The 16,854-nt window shown below is 38.2% G+C and overlaps 1 protein-coding gene across 2 annotated transcripts in view; it reads left to right on the top strand.

Annotated features, from left to right (window-relative positions):
• The window catches only part of LOC126253244 (splicing factor 3B subunit 3), a 47,315-nt gene that overhangs the window by 12,344 nt on the left and 18,117 nt on the right, over nt 1–16,854 (top strand). For both annotated transcript variants that reach the window (XM_049954435.1, XM_049954436.1), the window contains exons 4-8: nt 1,693–1,865; nt 5,303–5,557; nt 9,068–9,309; nt 12,673–12,851; nt 13,089–13,244. In XM_049954435.1, the coding sequence (XP_049810392.1) occupies nt 1,693–1,865; nt 5,303–5,557; nt 9,068–9,309; nt 12,673–12,851; nt 13,089–13,244 (1,005 nt within the window). The remainder of the gene's footprint in view (nt 1–1,692; nt 1,866–5,302; nt 5,558–9,067; nt 9,310–12,672; nt 12,852–13,088; nt 13,245–16,854) is intronic.

Here is a 16,854-nt window from a genome sequence, read left to right as displayed (position 1 = left end):
CTTACGGTGTGTGGCGGAGGGTACTTATTGTACCACTATCTGATCCCCCCTTCCCTGTTCCATTCACGAATTGTGCGTGGGAAGAACGACTGCTTGTAAGTCTCCATATTTGCTATAATTTCTCGGATCTTTTCGTTGTGATCATTACGCGAGATATATGTGGGCGGTAGTAATATGTTGCCCATCTCTTCCCGGAATGTGCTCTCTCGTAATTTCGATAATAAACCTCTCCGTATTGCGTAACGCCTTTCTTGAAGTGTCCGCCACTGGAGCTTGTTCAGCATCTCCGTAACGCTCTCGCGCTGACTAAATGTCCCCATGACGAATCGCGCTGCTTTTCGCTGGATCATGTCTATCTCTTCTATTAATCCAACCTGGTAAGGGTCCCATACTGATGAGCAATACTCAAGAATCGGACGAACAAGCGTTTTGTAAGCTACTTCTTTCATCGATGAGTCACATTTTCTTAGAATTCTTCCTATGAATCTCAACCTGGCGCCTGCTTTTCCCACTATTTGTTTTATGTGATCATTCTTTTGTTAACGTTTATTTTATTAGTTAATAAATTTGTTTGTAACTAAACTAATTCTATGCAATTAATGTATATTCGGTGTAATTACTGTAATATTGGGTAACTGCATGCATTGTGATGATACTGCTTTGGTCCGTGTTGCTGATATACACTGATAAGAACAACAAGGCACTGATGTATGCATGTAGTTGTCCAAAAGTAAACAAATTAACAGGAGACATTCATAAAATTCCTGTTACCCAAAAGATGTATTTTCTTCCAAATGGTTTTCTTCTTAATTAAGAATGACTTGTCCTGCAGAAAGAGTGCAGTTCATTGAAATGCTCTGGAAAAAAATAACTATTGCAACAGCACTTTTGCATATATCCTTCCCATTAATGATAGGGTAAAATGAGGATTTGTTTGAGCAATTTTATGCCTCTCTTGGTCCTGTCTTTGATTTCTGAGTTTGAGTTTATTTCTAATTGACCATACCACTAACATAGCAGATGTAGCTGGGATGGGCTAGGACCTTGACCTTTCTGTTGGTTGCATTTTTTCCCCAGTCTGTTGCAATAATTTTATCAAGATAATCATGCAGAGAAATTTAGTTTGAAAGAGTGCTAGATTGAAAACCTAAAAGTACCAGGCTTTCTCAGATGGCACTTTTTTCACCTATAATGATTATTTTATTAATGTGAAGAATGAAAAGTTACACTTTGCCTCAGAGTTGATGGTGAACTGGTTTCTTATGAGCTGCTTTGAAGACAGGAAAAAAGCAAGGGCATACCACTTTCAGTATTACAATGTCTAGTAAAGCATGGAAGTGTTCAGGGCATCTTTCGCTTGGTCACTAAGAGGCAAAACATGTTAATATTGAAATGGGACAATTTCTCAGTCATTGTAGTGTATGCAATTGGCGAGTAACATTTGGCCTCTGATAACCCTTTGTTAACTGAACTTAAACACACGTGTAGGTCACAAAATCCCCCACCCCCCTGCCCCCACCCCCCACACACACACACACACACACACAATCCTTTTCATAATGTTACATTCCATACTGGATTTACCATTTTTTTACTATTATTTCCTTCAGTTGTATAGCCATTTGTTATAGCTTAGTCTGAAGTTAAATTGTATATGATTTGTGTAATTGTGATGTAAATTATCTATTGCAGGAGCAATAGAGAAGCAGAAGTTAGTATATATCCTCAACAGAGATGCTGAGGCAAGGCTTACCATTTCTTCACCACTGGAAGCCCACAAAAGTAACACTTTAGTTTACCACATGGTTGGAGTGGATGTTGGTTTTGAAAATCCAATGTTTGCTTGTTTGGAAATTGATTATGAGGTATGTACTGTAAATTCTAACCAGCCTATAAAGTTAAAGCTAGTTACATGTCACTATCTGCCTCTAATTGGTTCTTTGATATGCACTGTTGGATTAATTTTTTTCTTAATAAAGGTTCGTTTGAGCAGTTGCCAGCGGGCTCGTGCGCATGCGCAGAGCTGAATTAGTGTATGAGCAGTGCCTTCCTCCTGCTTCTGGCTACTTGAAGTGTGGCTGTTTGTTGTATGAGCAGTAGCAGCAAGTAGCCAGAAGCTACCCGGATAAATTTTTCTGGCGCGGTCAAGCTGCCAGATTCACGCATGCACAGAGCAAGCTGAGTTATAGTGGGGGAGGGGGGGGTCCTTCCCCACGTGACCCATGTATATGTTTCGTGTCTTTGTAATATTGCTGGTCTCTTCGGTTACAGCTCCCATGTGAAATGAAATCAAATCAGATTCCTGTGGCCGGGACCCATCAAGTGAATTAATATACATTCTCATAATCATGAAAGACGAAAATAAGTTGGTAGTTTCAATTTTCTGATTTATATTATTTTCACGTTATTAGCAATCAACCATTAATGTCTTAATGAAGCTATTTCTGTCTGTTTTATAGAGAAATTTGCTTCTATTAATTTTTTCCTGCTGAGGCAGTTAGTTTATTTGAAACAAAGTGTTTCATTCTGCACTATTGGATACTTTCAACCTCGTTCAATTTAAAGTGCAAATTTTCATTTTCTGGGATGAATGACATTATACCATAATAAAGAACCAAACACAAGAATACAGTACTGGACCTCCAAGAGAATTGGTATCACGAAAACCACATGAAAAGCTGAATATCAGGTACTTCAGAGTGCATTTCGACATAAAAATGTTCATTAGAGCAGAATGAAGCATTTATAGTATGGTTTATGAAATTCTAATGCTGCTAGAGTAGTATCTGATGTCGTGTTCCTTTTATGACACTGAAAGATATCTTAATGCTATATACGTACGAACATACGTCCACATCAACTTGAAACTAAGTAGGCAAATTTGGTCAGTAGTTTTGAACTAAATATTTTGTTTCAAATGTAATGACAGCTGTAGCAGAATTTTATAGATCTGCCTTCTGTGAAAGTGTTTTTCGACCACAAGGCACTTGTCTAGTACTTCCTGTAGGCCTGAAGTTATTTCTTAATTTGTTTTTACATCTTAAATTTATAGAATGCCAATTTATACTAAATTGTAGACTGGCAGCATACCGTGTTTTATCATTTTAACTCCCCACATGGCTTCAGATTTATTCCTAGAGTAGAATATAAACTGTCAGTTGTACAGTTCCTTTGCCTCACAGACAACCTTGTTAATTATTTACACATTTTGAAATAGTCATGAAATTTGTCCTTTATTCCGGTGTAAAAAAAAAGTTATCGTACTTAAGAGTTGTGGAGTCTAATTTTGAAATGATATTTTGCCAAGAAGTGCTTCCTTATTTGATCCTTTATCGGGGTGGGATATGATAAAACAATTTCTCTAAGTACAATTCAGTATGTCCTCTCAACAACATGCCGCAGGGCTGCCAATGGTCATGTGACGCCCCACCACGCACGAAATTCCACCAGAAAAGTGCATGCACGGTACAGCCTGTTGTCTGGTGCTGTCTGGTAACTGCTCAAACGAACCTTTTGAAGTGGAGCTCCTCCACACCCACACCAGTATGATGTCCAACACAATAGGTCTACTGCCATCTCTGCATGAGGGTTAGTTTTCACTAAATTGAGGTCTCGCAGGATATGGATACTGTGATGTTTGTGTACATCTGGTTAAGGTTAACCATCAACACACGCTCATCTGGAAATTGATTGGGTTGAACGAAGGGTAGTGGTTTGAAGGGCAGAGGGGAAAAATGTGCCAAGGCAAGAGCCAAAGGAAAAAGCCTCTGCAATAGTTGGGTTGGGTTGTAATAGCAGCAGTGGTTTTCTTGATGCCCGTGACAGGTCACGCAAGGCTAGGCTGTGCCAGGTTTGATTTTTCTTCCCCATACACTTCGTATACGCTGTGGAAAATGCCAAGAATTTTAAATTGTTTTAGTTTTCAGTTGTGATTTTTGGCTGGTAGGAACTGATACACAAAGAATTTTGCTTTAGCTTGCTACTGCTGCAATAAAACTTCAGTTGCAAAGGAAATGACATTTACAGTAACAAAATACAGTTTGTCTGATGACAGCGAAATGTTCCAAAGACCATGCAATACCTTGTAATGACAAACTGCTTTTGATGTGTTGTGTTGTCATAGTTTCGATGAGTGTGATGTCACATCTGTTTAATTTCTAACAGGTCATGGAAAAATATTGCAAATGGTGGTTTGAGAAGTGTTAATTGCAAAGGAAATTTCTTTCTATGCAAAATTAATTACGTTAAGTGTGAGAATGTATGATAAATTTCGTAAATTATAGTGTGTTAGACTCGTATTGAAAACTTAATACTGAGGACCAGCCACTAGAAAAATGTCATGCTAAAAAAGATCCGCCATTTATGCCATAATTTAAAATTTTACTGGCACATTTGTGTTGGGTATATCTTAAAAGCGTAACACATGCTAATAAAAAGGCCAAGTTCAAAGGTTGATTTTTCATATTTGTTAGTTCTTTCATAGATTACAAATTGTGTCATAACAATGGCAAAATGTGTAATTATTCTTAAAAAAAAGTGTCAAGAGTTCTTGATCAGTTTCACAGGTAATTGTCTTTTATGTGGAAAAGTAGGTTCTTGATGGAATATGAATTCAGCCAGGTAAATCAAGAAATGTCAGATGCACAGCAGTGAAATTTATAATTGTGCTAGTCACAAATATTCAGCTGCTGCAATTTAAGCTTTGCTCTTTTGATCCTGCCTAACCACACATTAGGGAAACCACAGCAAGAACTTTCTGACAACTACTATTATATGTGAAAGTTTAGCTTTTCTTGTAGCCGTATGGTACGCATATTAATTTCAACCATTAGCTTTTTCTATTTCTGTGCTAATATCTGCAGTCATTGGCTGGTGAGGCCACGTAACATATCCTGATTTCGGTGCTGCAGAAGCTGTCTTGCTGTGTTTGGTGGAAACTTTGTTTGTGCTTTCATATTACAAAAATTTGCAGCGCAAATGCTGCTGCACATCAAAGATACTCACAAATCGTGTTTCTCGTAAAGTGTCAGAAGTTCTGTGCTGGTGCATAAAACTTTAATTATTCAAAGGGTGAAGTATATTGTCACGTAAGTTTTTCACCTGGGAAAAAGTGTATTTTAAACTGGGAAATTCAGGAATTCTTCCATGTCAAAGTATATGCTCTGATATACCTGTCACCGTTTTGTATCTCACTGTTGGTGATATGTGAATCTGACTTCCCTTCGTTGTGTAATTTCTGCAATATTTTATTTCCTAATACTGCAACTTACATCCAGCTTTGATAAATGCATTTGTTTTACAGGAAGCAGATACGGACCCAACAGGGGAAGCAGCCCATAAGACACAACAGACACTGACCTTTTATGAACTGGATTTAGGTCTTAATCATGTGGTTAGAAAGTACAGTGAACCCTTAGAAGAACATGCCAATTTTTTAGTTTCTGTTCCTGGTGGCAATGATGGTCCAAGTGGAGTTCTTATATGCTCGGAGAACTATCTTACTTACAAGAATTTGGGAGATCAGCATGACATAAGATGTCCTATTCCACGCCGCAGGGTAAGTTGGCAGTATTTGAGTGATTGTTAGGGTATTATTTTTTAAAGTTAATGTCATTGAATGCTCTTGGTAAGTGAAAGTTCTGGTAGAATGTGTATTACCTAGGAATCAAGGTTAGTTTGCTGCACAATAAATGGATTGAGTCAACAGTAACATAAGCTGGAAAACCTTGCATGCTTTAGTTTAGCTTGAAAAAGTTTGTCTAAAAGCTACCAAAGATTTCTTATTTATGTGCCTGTTGAGGATTAGTATTGATAGGTGTGATTAATATAAAAATTTTTGCTGTGCTTAAATTTTTGCACTGGGTATCTCCAACACTTAAATTATTGAGTGTTGGTCGTAAGCAGTGCAATATTACATGGAGGTTATTGCATCGTTCATGTGAGATTTGTATCTCATGTGTTGGTTTAGGCTTCCTACACAAGATTTTTTGAAGTCTCTGTATTTCTAGTTTGATCTAACATCTCTGGAAATTGTTAAATACCTATGAAGTTGTTGTTACCAATAATATTGAATTTGTGTCCGCCCACGGTAGCAGAGTGGTCAGCGTGACAGAATGTTAATCCTAAGGGCCCAGGTTCGGTACCTGGCTGGGTTGGAGATTTTCTCCATTCAGGAACTGTGTGATGTGTTGTCCTAATTGTCATATTTTTTCATCCCCTTCGACACGCAAGTCGCTTGCACCCGGCGAACGGTCTACCTGGCAGAAGGCTCTAGTCACGCGACTTTTTTTTTATTGAATTTGTGAAAACTACAGCCCCCTCTGTTACTGTGAAGGTCATTCCCTAATGTCTTAACAGGTGTCCTATCCCCCTGTCCCTTCTTATCAGTGTTTTCCATTTATTCCTTTCCTCGGATTCTGTGCAGAACCTCCTCATTTACCTTATCAGCCCACCAAATTTTAAACATTAGTCTATACCACCACATCTCAAATGCTTTGTTTCTTTACAGTTCCAGTTTCCCCACAGTCCATGTTTCACTATCATATAATGCTGTGCTCCAAACGTACATTCTCAGCAATTTATTCCACAAATTAAGGCCAATGTTTGATATTAGATTTCTTATGTCCAGGAGTGCCCTTTTTGCTAGTGCTAGTTTGTTTTAGATGCCCTCCATGCCCAGTCTGTCATGGGTTATTTTTCTGCCTAGGTAACAGAATTCCTCAACTTCTGCTACTTCATGACCATTGATCCTGATGGTTTCTCATTGTTTACATTTCTCTACTTTGTAATTCTTCCTTTCACTGAGGATAGTAAATTTTATTAGTGAATCCTTTATCATTGATATCTTTTCACCTTGAATTTTAATTCTAGTCTTGAACCTTCCTTTTACTTCTGTCATTGCTTCTTTAATATAGAGATAGAACAGTAGGGGTGGAAGATTACATCCCCGTCTTAGACTCTTTAGTCAGAGCATTTCATTCTTGGTCTTCAGTCTTATTCCCTGTTGGCTCTTGTACGTGTTGTTAATTACCAGTCTCTCCCTCAAGCTTACCCCTACTTTTCTCAGAATTTTGAACGACTTTGCAGAATTTTACATTGTCAAATGCTTTTTTTTTTTTCAGGTAGACAAATCCTATCAATGTGTCTTGATTTTTCTGTAGTCTTGCTTCCATTATCAAGTGCATTGTCAGAACTGCCTCTGATGCCTTTACCTTTCCTAAAGCCAAACTGATTTGTCATTTAACAAATTCTCATTTTTTTCCCATTCTTATGTACATTATTCTTGTCAGCATCGTGGGTGCACGACCTATTATGCTGATTAAGTGGTAATTTTCCCACTTGTCAGTTCTTGCTGTAGTTGAAATTGTGTGGATGATATTTTTCTGAAAGATGATACTTCAGCAGACTCCTTTATTCTACACACCAAGGTGAAACACTGCTTTGTGTGTTCTTAAGTCTTTCAAAGCCCTTTTAAAAATGTTAGGTGACTACAAATCCATAAGAATTGGCAGGAAAACAATTGTTAGGGCGTCATAAATGGTGTTGTGTGCTATTAATACAATGTGGGACACAATGGACTCCATAGTTTGTCAATGAAGAGCATGCAGGTGCAGTAGTGGAGTGGGAGTAGTGGCGTTAGGTGGTGCAAATGATGCCTTTACAGTAGTCACCATGCTGTGGTTGTAGAAACGTTCTTTAAAAACAATGATAGTGCGGTGACAACAGAGGGCTTTTTGTGGGTGGTTTGGTTTGAATTGTCATGACAGTGTCCTTGATGCTAAAACCATTAGGAAATGGTACAGTTCCTAGAAAACAAGCTGGCCAGACTAAAAGTGTGAGGACACGTGAAAACATCGTGGCAGTGAGAGCATCCATTGAACAGTCTCCCATCGCGCCCTATGTGGAAACATGCAGCTGCTCTGGGAATATTATCCAGGACAGTAAGACGACTTTTACACTCTGACCTTCACTTACACCCCTATAAGTTGGTTGTTTTAGAATTTAGTCCAAAAGACTGGGTGAAATGTACAGATGCTTGCAAAGCAATCTTACACTAATTGGATCAAAAACATCAGCAAAATTTTTGTTACTGGGCGACTAAAAACCCTCGTGAACTTCACCAAAGACCACTGCACAGGCCCATAGTGACAGTTTGGGGCACTGTCTCCTCCATAGGCGTTAATGAGCCGTACTTTGACTGTCGACGTGCAGCTCTTACTTTGAACTCTATGCGCTATTGTGAGATGCTGGAGAAATATTTACCTCCTGAAATAGAGTATGGTGAGGAATGACATGGGGCCATTTGGTTTCAACAGGATGCTGCCATGGCTCATACTGCCTTGTCATTCACACCACATTATGCCAGAACAGTTTCCTGGCTGCCTGATCTGAAGAGGGGATATCCCATCGTCCCCTTGCTCCACAAATTTGAGCCCCTGTGATTTTTGTTCTTTGGGGGCACCTCAGAGCAGGGGTTGACAAAGTTCAACCAAGGACTTAGGAAGGAAGCTCTTAAGAGGGCAATTAACAGATGTCATCGCTGGAATAATGCACGATATGCTGAGAAGACTTTTAGAAAACTTTTCTGAACAGCTCATTATGTGCATTGCTAGTCAAGGTAGTCACCTGTATGATATAATTTTCAGAACCTAATGAAAATAAAATGGCATTGAATGTAGTTTTCAGAAATAAAAAAATTATATTTATTGGTTTTTTATAATTCACATGTCAAACCAGGGTGTTCAATTCTGCTCCACTTTGTATCTCAGGGAAACGGTGCTTACCATGCTTAAGTGTTCGTCATATCCAAAAACCTTGTGTAAGATTTATATGATGTGAAATGATTTTAGTTAGAAGACCTTTAAATTATGAATTGAATGTACAGTCAGATTTGCTGCTTTTTGATTTATGTAAATTGACATGTTGATCATTAATAATTGTGGCTCACGTGGGAAATAGGTCATTAATTGGTGTGTGCAAAGGAAAAATGTAATAAAGTTAATGTTAAGAACTGAATTTCTGTCATTTCCTTAACAAAATGACCTAGTTTTTTGCTTTCTTTTTACAGAATGATTTAGATGATCCCGAACGAGGAATGATTTTTGTGTGTTCTGCAACACACAAGACAAAATCAATGTTCTTTTTCTTGGCTCAGACAGAACAAGGAGACATATTCAAAATAACTTTAGAAACTGATGAAGATATGGTTACAGAAATAAAACTGAAATACTTTGATACTGTACCTGTGGCTACTGCCATGTGTGTTATGAAAACTGGATTTCTCTTTGTTGCTTCAGAATTTGGCAATCAGTAAGTAAAGAGCTTTCAGTATTAGTATGTTTGGTTGTAGTCTCTATGTATTTCCGAGGATGACAAGTACTCTTGCAAGGGGGACTGACTGTCTGAAATGGAACCGTAAGGTTCTATGGAAGAAATGTCAGGGTTGCCCTGTGTGCAAAGATTATGAGAGCTGAGGATTTTTCAAGCCACAAATGTATTAAGTTAAAATACTAGAGGTAGATACTGAAGTAACAACATAAGGTTACTTGGTCCGCAATGCAGGCAACTTACGGGAATAATAAGTTAGAATATTATTCAAAAGGCAGCACAGTTTTGATATGATTACCTGTTACAAACTGGGAAAAGGCCTACTGCATCCAAGTTATGAGAGAGAGCTGCTTCTAGAATATTCTACATAGGGTTATCTCCATCAGACTTGTAGATGAAAATAAAAACAACTTAAGGAGACAGTGTAGCATGTGACTGCTGTAGACCATACAGGACGAATGTCCTGATAGTATCCTCAGGGTGCATGACACGGGAGATTGGGAAAAACCTTGGAATTTTTTCATCCGGGAAAAACCATGAACAACAGCGTGCTCATACAAGTGTCTGCCAACAGCAAAATATGTCAAAGGCTTTAGGAACACTACGCAATGTTTCGTAACAACAAATTTCCTCCGATGAGCATGTTGTCACTACTGTTTACATCAGATTCGTTTGAGCGGTTGCAATCAAGCTTATGCACATGTTCAGTTGAGTCGCGTATGAGTAGTACCTTGTCCCATTTCTGGCTACAGAAGTGTGGCAGTTAGCTGTATAAACAATAGGAGCAAGCAGCCAAATGCTATCTGAAAAAAATTTACTGGTGCGCCCAAGCTGCCATATTCACGTACGCACATCAGGCAAGGAACTGGGGGTAGGGGCAAACTGAGGTATCTGCCCCAGGCGACCGTTTCGAGGGGGGGCAATTCATATTATTGAGGAAAAAGACCCCGTTTCACAAATCGCCCAGCATCCAGTGTTCGTTGGTATATTGATTACTCATATGAATTTGATCGCATCCCTGTGGTTTTTTAACAAATTCTGAGTTGACTTTTGAATGCGTGCATAGTGTATGCGATGTGTCTGCCAGGGGCCCTATTCCGTATCGTTCATACCGATTGGTGTAGTAGGTTAGCCTCAGTACTGATGTCATTTTTTGTTTTTTTATCGAAATATCCTATTCAGTAAGCTATTGGGACTTGGTACCGAATGGTCTTTCCACTAATCTTACGACAATTGTACTGAGAGGTTTTGGATTTTGGTCTGTCCCTTTCGGTCAGTGAGCTGTGGTTTACATACAACTTTAATTTGTTATTTTTAGTATATTTAGCAGTTTTAGCTTTGAATTTAGTGATTGTGTTACTAAAGAATCATCAGAGGATGCATCCGGTTGGAAAGTGAGTTCATAATAGACTATTTTTCTTTGTCATAAATATGGTTAGGCTAGGTTGCTACTGTGAATGATTACATCCAAAAGAAATATTTTCAGTCAATATTCTCTCAAAATATGTTTTATTTTTATGCAAATAAGAGTTTAAAGATCATTAAATATCAAGACATCAGCTCTGCTTACGTATATTACAAGAGTGTAAACTGACGTTACTAGTGGCTTTGTGTACTTTTCCCACAAATGGGTTAGTTAGTAATTATTGAAACGTGTTTACAACTTTCAAGTACTGTATTTACTCGAATCTAAGCCGCACCTGAAAAATGATACTTGGCTTCCACCTTTTTTTTATTTATTTACTGGCGCAGAATTTTGGCACCAGTATTTATCTTTGTGCTTGCAAAGCATGCCTGTGTAGCGTTACATATATTCGACGGCAGAAGTTAGTTGTACCGGCACCTACCAACATTTTTCAGAACTTCCGCTTACTTTGCACTAATTCTAAGCCGCAGGTGGTTTTTTGGATTACAAAAACCGGAAAAAAAAGTGCGGCTTAGATTCGAGTAAATACGGTAACAACGGAAAGCAATTATGTGAAGCCTGATATTGGGAACCTTCCAAACTGTCATGCATTTGTGAGTTACGCAGCACCGTTTGTCAACGGTCAACTTAGGTTCCTTTACACAGTACTAAAAGAATTGAGCTCTTTTTGTCTGTTTGGCATGGCCAAGTGGTTAGCACGCGGGAATGCAAAACGGACTCAGGATGGATGGGATGCAAAAAAAAAAAATATTTTCTTTCTTTCTTTCTTTCTTCTTCTTCCCCCTCCCTCTTAACATATTCAACATGTTCTGAGACATTGATATTCGTGCAAGTTATGGTCAAAAATAGTACAAATGTACAGAGATTGGACAAAAATTGGAAACCCCTAGACATGCATACACCATTGTGGTTTCAAGAGTCACTGGATCAGAAGATTTATACTGCATACAGGGAAAGTGGAAAATCATCCACCTAGCCACAATGCGGACCAATAGTGACAAAATGAAAACTACTACTTGACTCACTGCAGAACTGAATGTTGCACTCTCGAACCCTGTCAACGCCAAACAACACTACTGAGCTCTATAAGCAGGGAATCTCGGGATGAGCTGGAATTGCAAAAGCACTCATCACTGATGCAAATCCCTGTAACAGAAAAATGTAGTGGTGAGGCAATAAAACCTGGTCTATGGTGAAATGGAAGAAAATTGTTTGGTTGAATGAGTATTGTTGCACTCTGTTCAGAACATCTGGTTTCTTCCCAAGAGTGAAATGTGGATGGGGTTGATGGTGGTTGGGGCAGCCATATTGTGGCATTCCATCAGTACTCTTCAAGGTCGCATTACTGCCTATGATTGTGTAATCATTTTGGCTGTTCAGGTCTATCCCATGCTACAGTGTTTGTTCCCCAATGGTGATGTGTTCAAAGATAACAGGGCCCCTGTTCGCAAAGCTCACATCATCCATGACGAGTTTGTTAGCACAAGGATGAGTTGTGGCATCTTCCCTGGCCACAGGTCACCAGATCTCAGTATTGTAGCTTTATGGTCCACTTTGAAGGGAGTATTGTGACCACTACATGAAATTGCCACCATTTTGCAGGAAGAATGGTAAAAGATTACGTTGAAAACTGGGATGACTAAAAGCAGTTTTTGATTGCCCGCGGCATTCCAGCCGCATATTAAGTGTGGTAATGTGTTGCGCTTTTCGATGTTTTCATATTTTTAATTGAGACCTATGTGTACACAAATTAGGAAGTCAATATTAATTTGAAAAAGTACATTATATTTCACCATCACGTGATATTTTGAAGCGATGGAATTTTGGTTTTTGTGAGATTTTAACTTTTTGCAATTTGTGACTTAAACTATTCAAAATGTATACAGTCTTATTTTTTTGGTCTGAAAATTTTCTTACAGTTATTTGTACCAGATTGCACACTTAGGTGATGACGATGATGAGCCAGAATTTAGCTCTGCAATGCCATTGGAAGAAGGAGACACATTTTTCTTTGCACCAAGACATTTGAGGAACTTGGTGCTGGTTGATGAACTTGATTCTTTGTCCCCTATAATGGCTTGTCAGGTAGCAGATTTGGGTGAGTTTCCTTTGTTTTACACTGTAATAAGTATTTGGTTTACATAAGTTTATAGTTCCTTATGATGAAACCAACCGTTGCAAGGGGGACTGCAATTCTGTGTAACCTGTAAGGGTTGTGTAGAAATGCAGGGTTGCCCTGTGTGCAGAGATTATGAGAGCTGAGGGAAATTAATTTCATTTATAAGTAACGTTAATGTGAATGTTTGTAGTTTCAGTGCTATTTTTGTCTCAACAGCAAATGAAGATACACCACAGTTATACATGCTTTGTGGCAGAGGACCTCGCTCTACTGTTAGGGTCCTTAGACATGGACTGGAAGTGTCAGAGATGGCAGTTTCAGAACTTCCAGGCAACCCCAATGCTGTTTGGACAGTGAAACGAAGAGTTGATGGTGAGCATTTATCTTGTAAAGCATTAATATCACAAGGTTGTAAGGCTTTGTAATCCCATCATTAGAATGTATCGGTTGTTGGAAATAGTGTTTAAACCTCATATTCTAGTCTGTCAGTTTGGACATTAAATGTGCAAGTTAATGCTAAGATGGTTACTACTTAAACCAAGTCTCACTCATGCCCTGTTTTTTAAGGCCTTCATAAGTTTGAGAATTTTTCAGCCTTTTCAACCAGAGAATGTTTACAAATCCATCTTTCTCGCCTTCCTGCCATTCTGTTAATGATACGCAGCTCTTAGCCATTCTGGTCAGGCTTGTACCTATGGTTCTTCGCTATACCCTTCATTTTAAGGAAATTGCCTCAAACTTTTTCCCACTGTCATGCTTCTGTATCTGTGTTTTGCTAAAGAGATTATCTCCTAATTTTTTTAAAATAAAGACTGGTTAAGCTGAATAATCACCCAACTATTCCTGATTATACATAGAGGCAGAATTAGAGAGGAATACGACATCAGAGGAATGTTGAAACCTGTTATTTAAATTAATGAAGAGGGATAAATATTGCCCAGAGTATTGATACTTCAGCTCAAAAGTTATTAAAAGATAAGAAGTGAATAAAATTGTTTAAGCAACAAGTAGTGAAGTATTGCGAAATAAAGATCAGTAATTAATAAGAGGTGTAATTTGGTCTGACAGCAAATTTTCCAGCCAATTTTAGTTCGGTCTAAGACAAAAGATCATTTTTTTCTCCATTTCATCAAAGTCCTGAGTTTTATTCTGGAGTGAGAAGAGAAAATGTGAGTGCTGCTTGAACTTTGGTTTTTGGTAGTAGCAGGCGCACACATTAGTTTCTGAGGTATCTATTTTGACAATGAAAATAAGTTGGTGATTAATTTTTAGTTAGTAGTTCAGATTCTTTACCATATAATTGGCCAATGTATGTTGCTTTACTTACGTATTGGTTCTCACCATTATTATTTCAAAAAATATATATTAAGTTAATATGTTAAATTATGTATTTTGGAATTCTGAGCTTAATAATAGACAGACTGGTGAAATTGATAAAATCTATCAAACACCAGTTGATTTTTCTTTCAGGCGGCCTCACTGGGTAGAACTGAAGAATATGGCAAGCTTCTGAATAAGGTGAGAACTAATAGGGTAAAATAATTGTATTATTCAATTCTTAAACTGGGTCCATGAGAGTGGGCAATCCAGACAATGAGCATATACCCATTAAGGCAAAAGTTTCATTCTGTAACAAACATTCATATCCAGATAAATATTTTGAATAATATTAACCAGTCAAAATAGAACAGTTTTCAATAGTTTTTTCGAGTGAGAATTGGCATTCACAAGCATTGTGATGATAATGCTTTGGTCCGTGTTGCTGACAAGCACTGATAATAAAACAAGGCACTGATTTATGCTTGTGGCTGCTAAATGTTTATTCTTTTACACCCAGTTTAGCTTGGACATTGATTTGATTGTGCCAGTCAAAACTTTAAATTATTAAAAAGTCATTGTTGGACAAAGCCATATTTGACACAACTAGTTTGCCCTAAATGGACCATCTTCATGAATATTGTGACATCGCAACCATATGCACAACAACCCACAACCACTATCAAGCATGCTGCAAACCAAAATCTCAACAACCATAAATCAGAAGCACTTACAGCACACAATAAATCTTTGGGGAAGCACGTGACAATGCGGAGTATTTTGGGTTGTTGACACTAGATTACTATGCCATAATACACCAGAAAATAGTCTTTTTATGGCCTAAACTGGTTGTGTAATAATTAAATACATGTGTGCAGCCATGATTTTTAACTGTTTTAACAGGCTGTACACCACCACCTGAAAAACATGTAAAACTTGAAAAGTTGCTGTTAGGAGTACTCATGGTTCCAGAATGAAACTTCTGCAGTGCAGTGTGTTATGAAATAGCCTTCTTGAAAAGTAAAATTTGCTGGACTGGATGGGACTAGTTCTGGACTTTTAGTTTTGCCTTGTCCTGCAGGTTAATTCCATAGGAATATTTTGCTGCTAATTCTAGCAGAATTTTTCATCATCTGTGTAATTAAGACTTCGGTCCTGTCACTGCATCATTCATGCTGGATGTTGTTACAAATTCAGTCCCAATGGGAATACATGTCCAGAAGAGTATAGTGCATTGTGGTGAGTCTTAATGCCAAAATTAAATAGAACGTACTTCATCCAACTTCCCATTTGTGTAAAGGCAGTGGGTAAAATTCAGGTGTTTGTAGTAGAGTACTGAATAGTTACTCTGTACATTGGCTGTTCCTGCAACAGGTTAGGGCAAAAGACTGTGACATTAGACTTAACAAAATACAGATATGTGTGAACCCTTCCTGGTAATGTCCATATAAATTCTGTTTTTAGAATTGATCTATCCTATGCATTATGTTAATTATTGCAAGTAATATGTGACCACATATGCTGAGCTCAAACATAATGAGGTATCTTGAACAGAATGACCTCATTGCAAACTGGCATAGGTTTTGAAAACATCAATCATATGAAACCCAGCTGTCACATGATGTGCTGAAAACTTTGGATCAAGACAACCATGTACTGCTGTATTATTTCTTGATTCCCAAACTCATTTGACTCAGAACTACTCCTATGTATATTGTTAAAAGCACTATCATATGGGGTATCAAGTCCATTTTTCACTGGATTGAGGATGTTTTGGTAGGGAGGATGCAGCCTGTTATCTTGAGTGGAGGGTCATCGTCAGATGCAGAATTAACTTTGGGTGTGCCCCGGGGAAGTGTTTTGGGACCCCTGCTGTTCATATTGTATATTGATGGCCTTGCAGACAGCATTAATCGTAATATCAGGCTTTTTGCAGATGAGTTATCTGTAATGAACTATCGGGAAGAAACTGTGTAAATATTCAGTCAGATCTTGATAAGATTTCAACATGGTGCAGACATGGCAACCTGCTCTAAATGTTCAGAAATTTAAAATTTTGCACTGCACAAAACGAAAAATGTAATATACTATGACTGTCACTGTTGGAATCGGCTAACTCCTACAAATGCCATGGTGTAACATTTTGTAGGGATATGAAATGGAATGATCACATAGGTTCAGTAGTGGTTAAAGCAATTGGTAGACTTTGGCAGTTTATTGGTAGAATACTGGGGAAGTGCAATCAGTCTACAAAGGAGATTGCTTACAAATCACTCATCTGACTGATTCTATGATATTACTCAAGTGTGTGGGACCTGTGCCAGATAGGATTAACAGGGGATGTTGAATGTATACAGGGAAGGGCAGCATGAATGGTCCCAGGCTTTTTAATCCATGGGTGTGACAGAGATACTGAACTGGAAGACTCCTGAAGATGCCCTAAACTATCCCAAGAAAGTCTATTAACAAAGTTTCAAGAACTGGCTTTAAATAACTAGGAATATACTAAAACCCCCTAAGTGTTGCTCACCAAGGGATCCTAAAGGTACTATTAGAATAGTTACTCCTCACACAGAGGCATTTGAAGGATCATTTTTCCTGTGTTCCATGTATACTGGAATGAGAAGAAACCCCAATAAAAGATTAGTAAAGGTAGCCAGGTGAA

This window comes from Schistocerca nitens, chromosome 4 (genome assembly GCF_023898315.1).
Source record: "Schistocerca nitens isolate TAMUIC-IGC-003100 chromosome 4, iqSchNite1.1, whole genome shotgun sequence".
In the NCBI taxonomy this organism is placed as follows: Eukaryota; Metazoa; Arthropoda; class Insecta; order Orthoptera; family Acrididae; genus Schistocerca; species Schistocerca nitens.
This window is presented reverse-complemented; position numbering and strand designations above follow the sequence as displayed.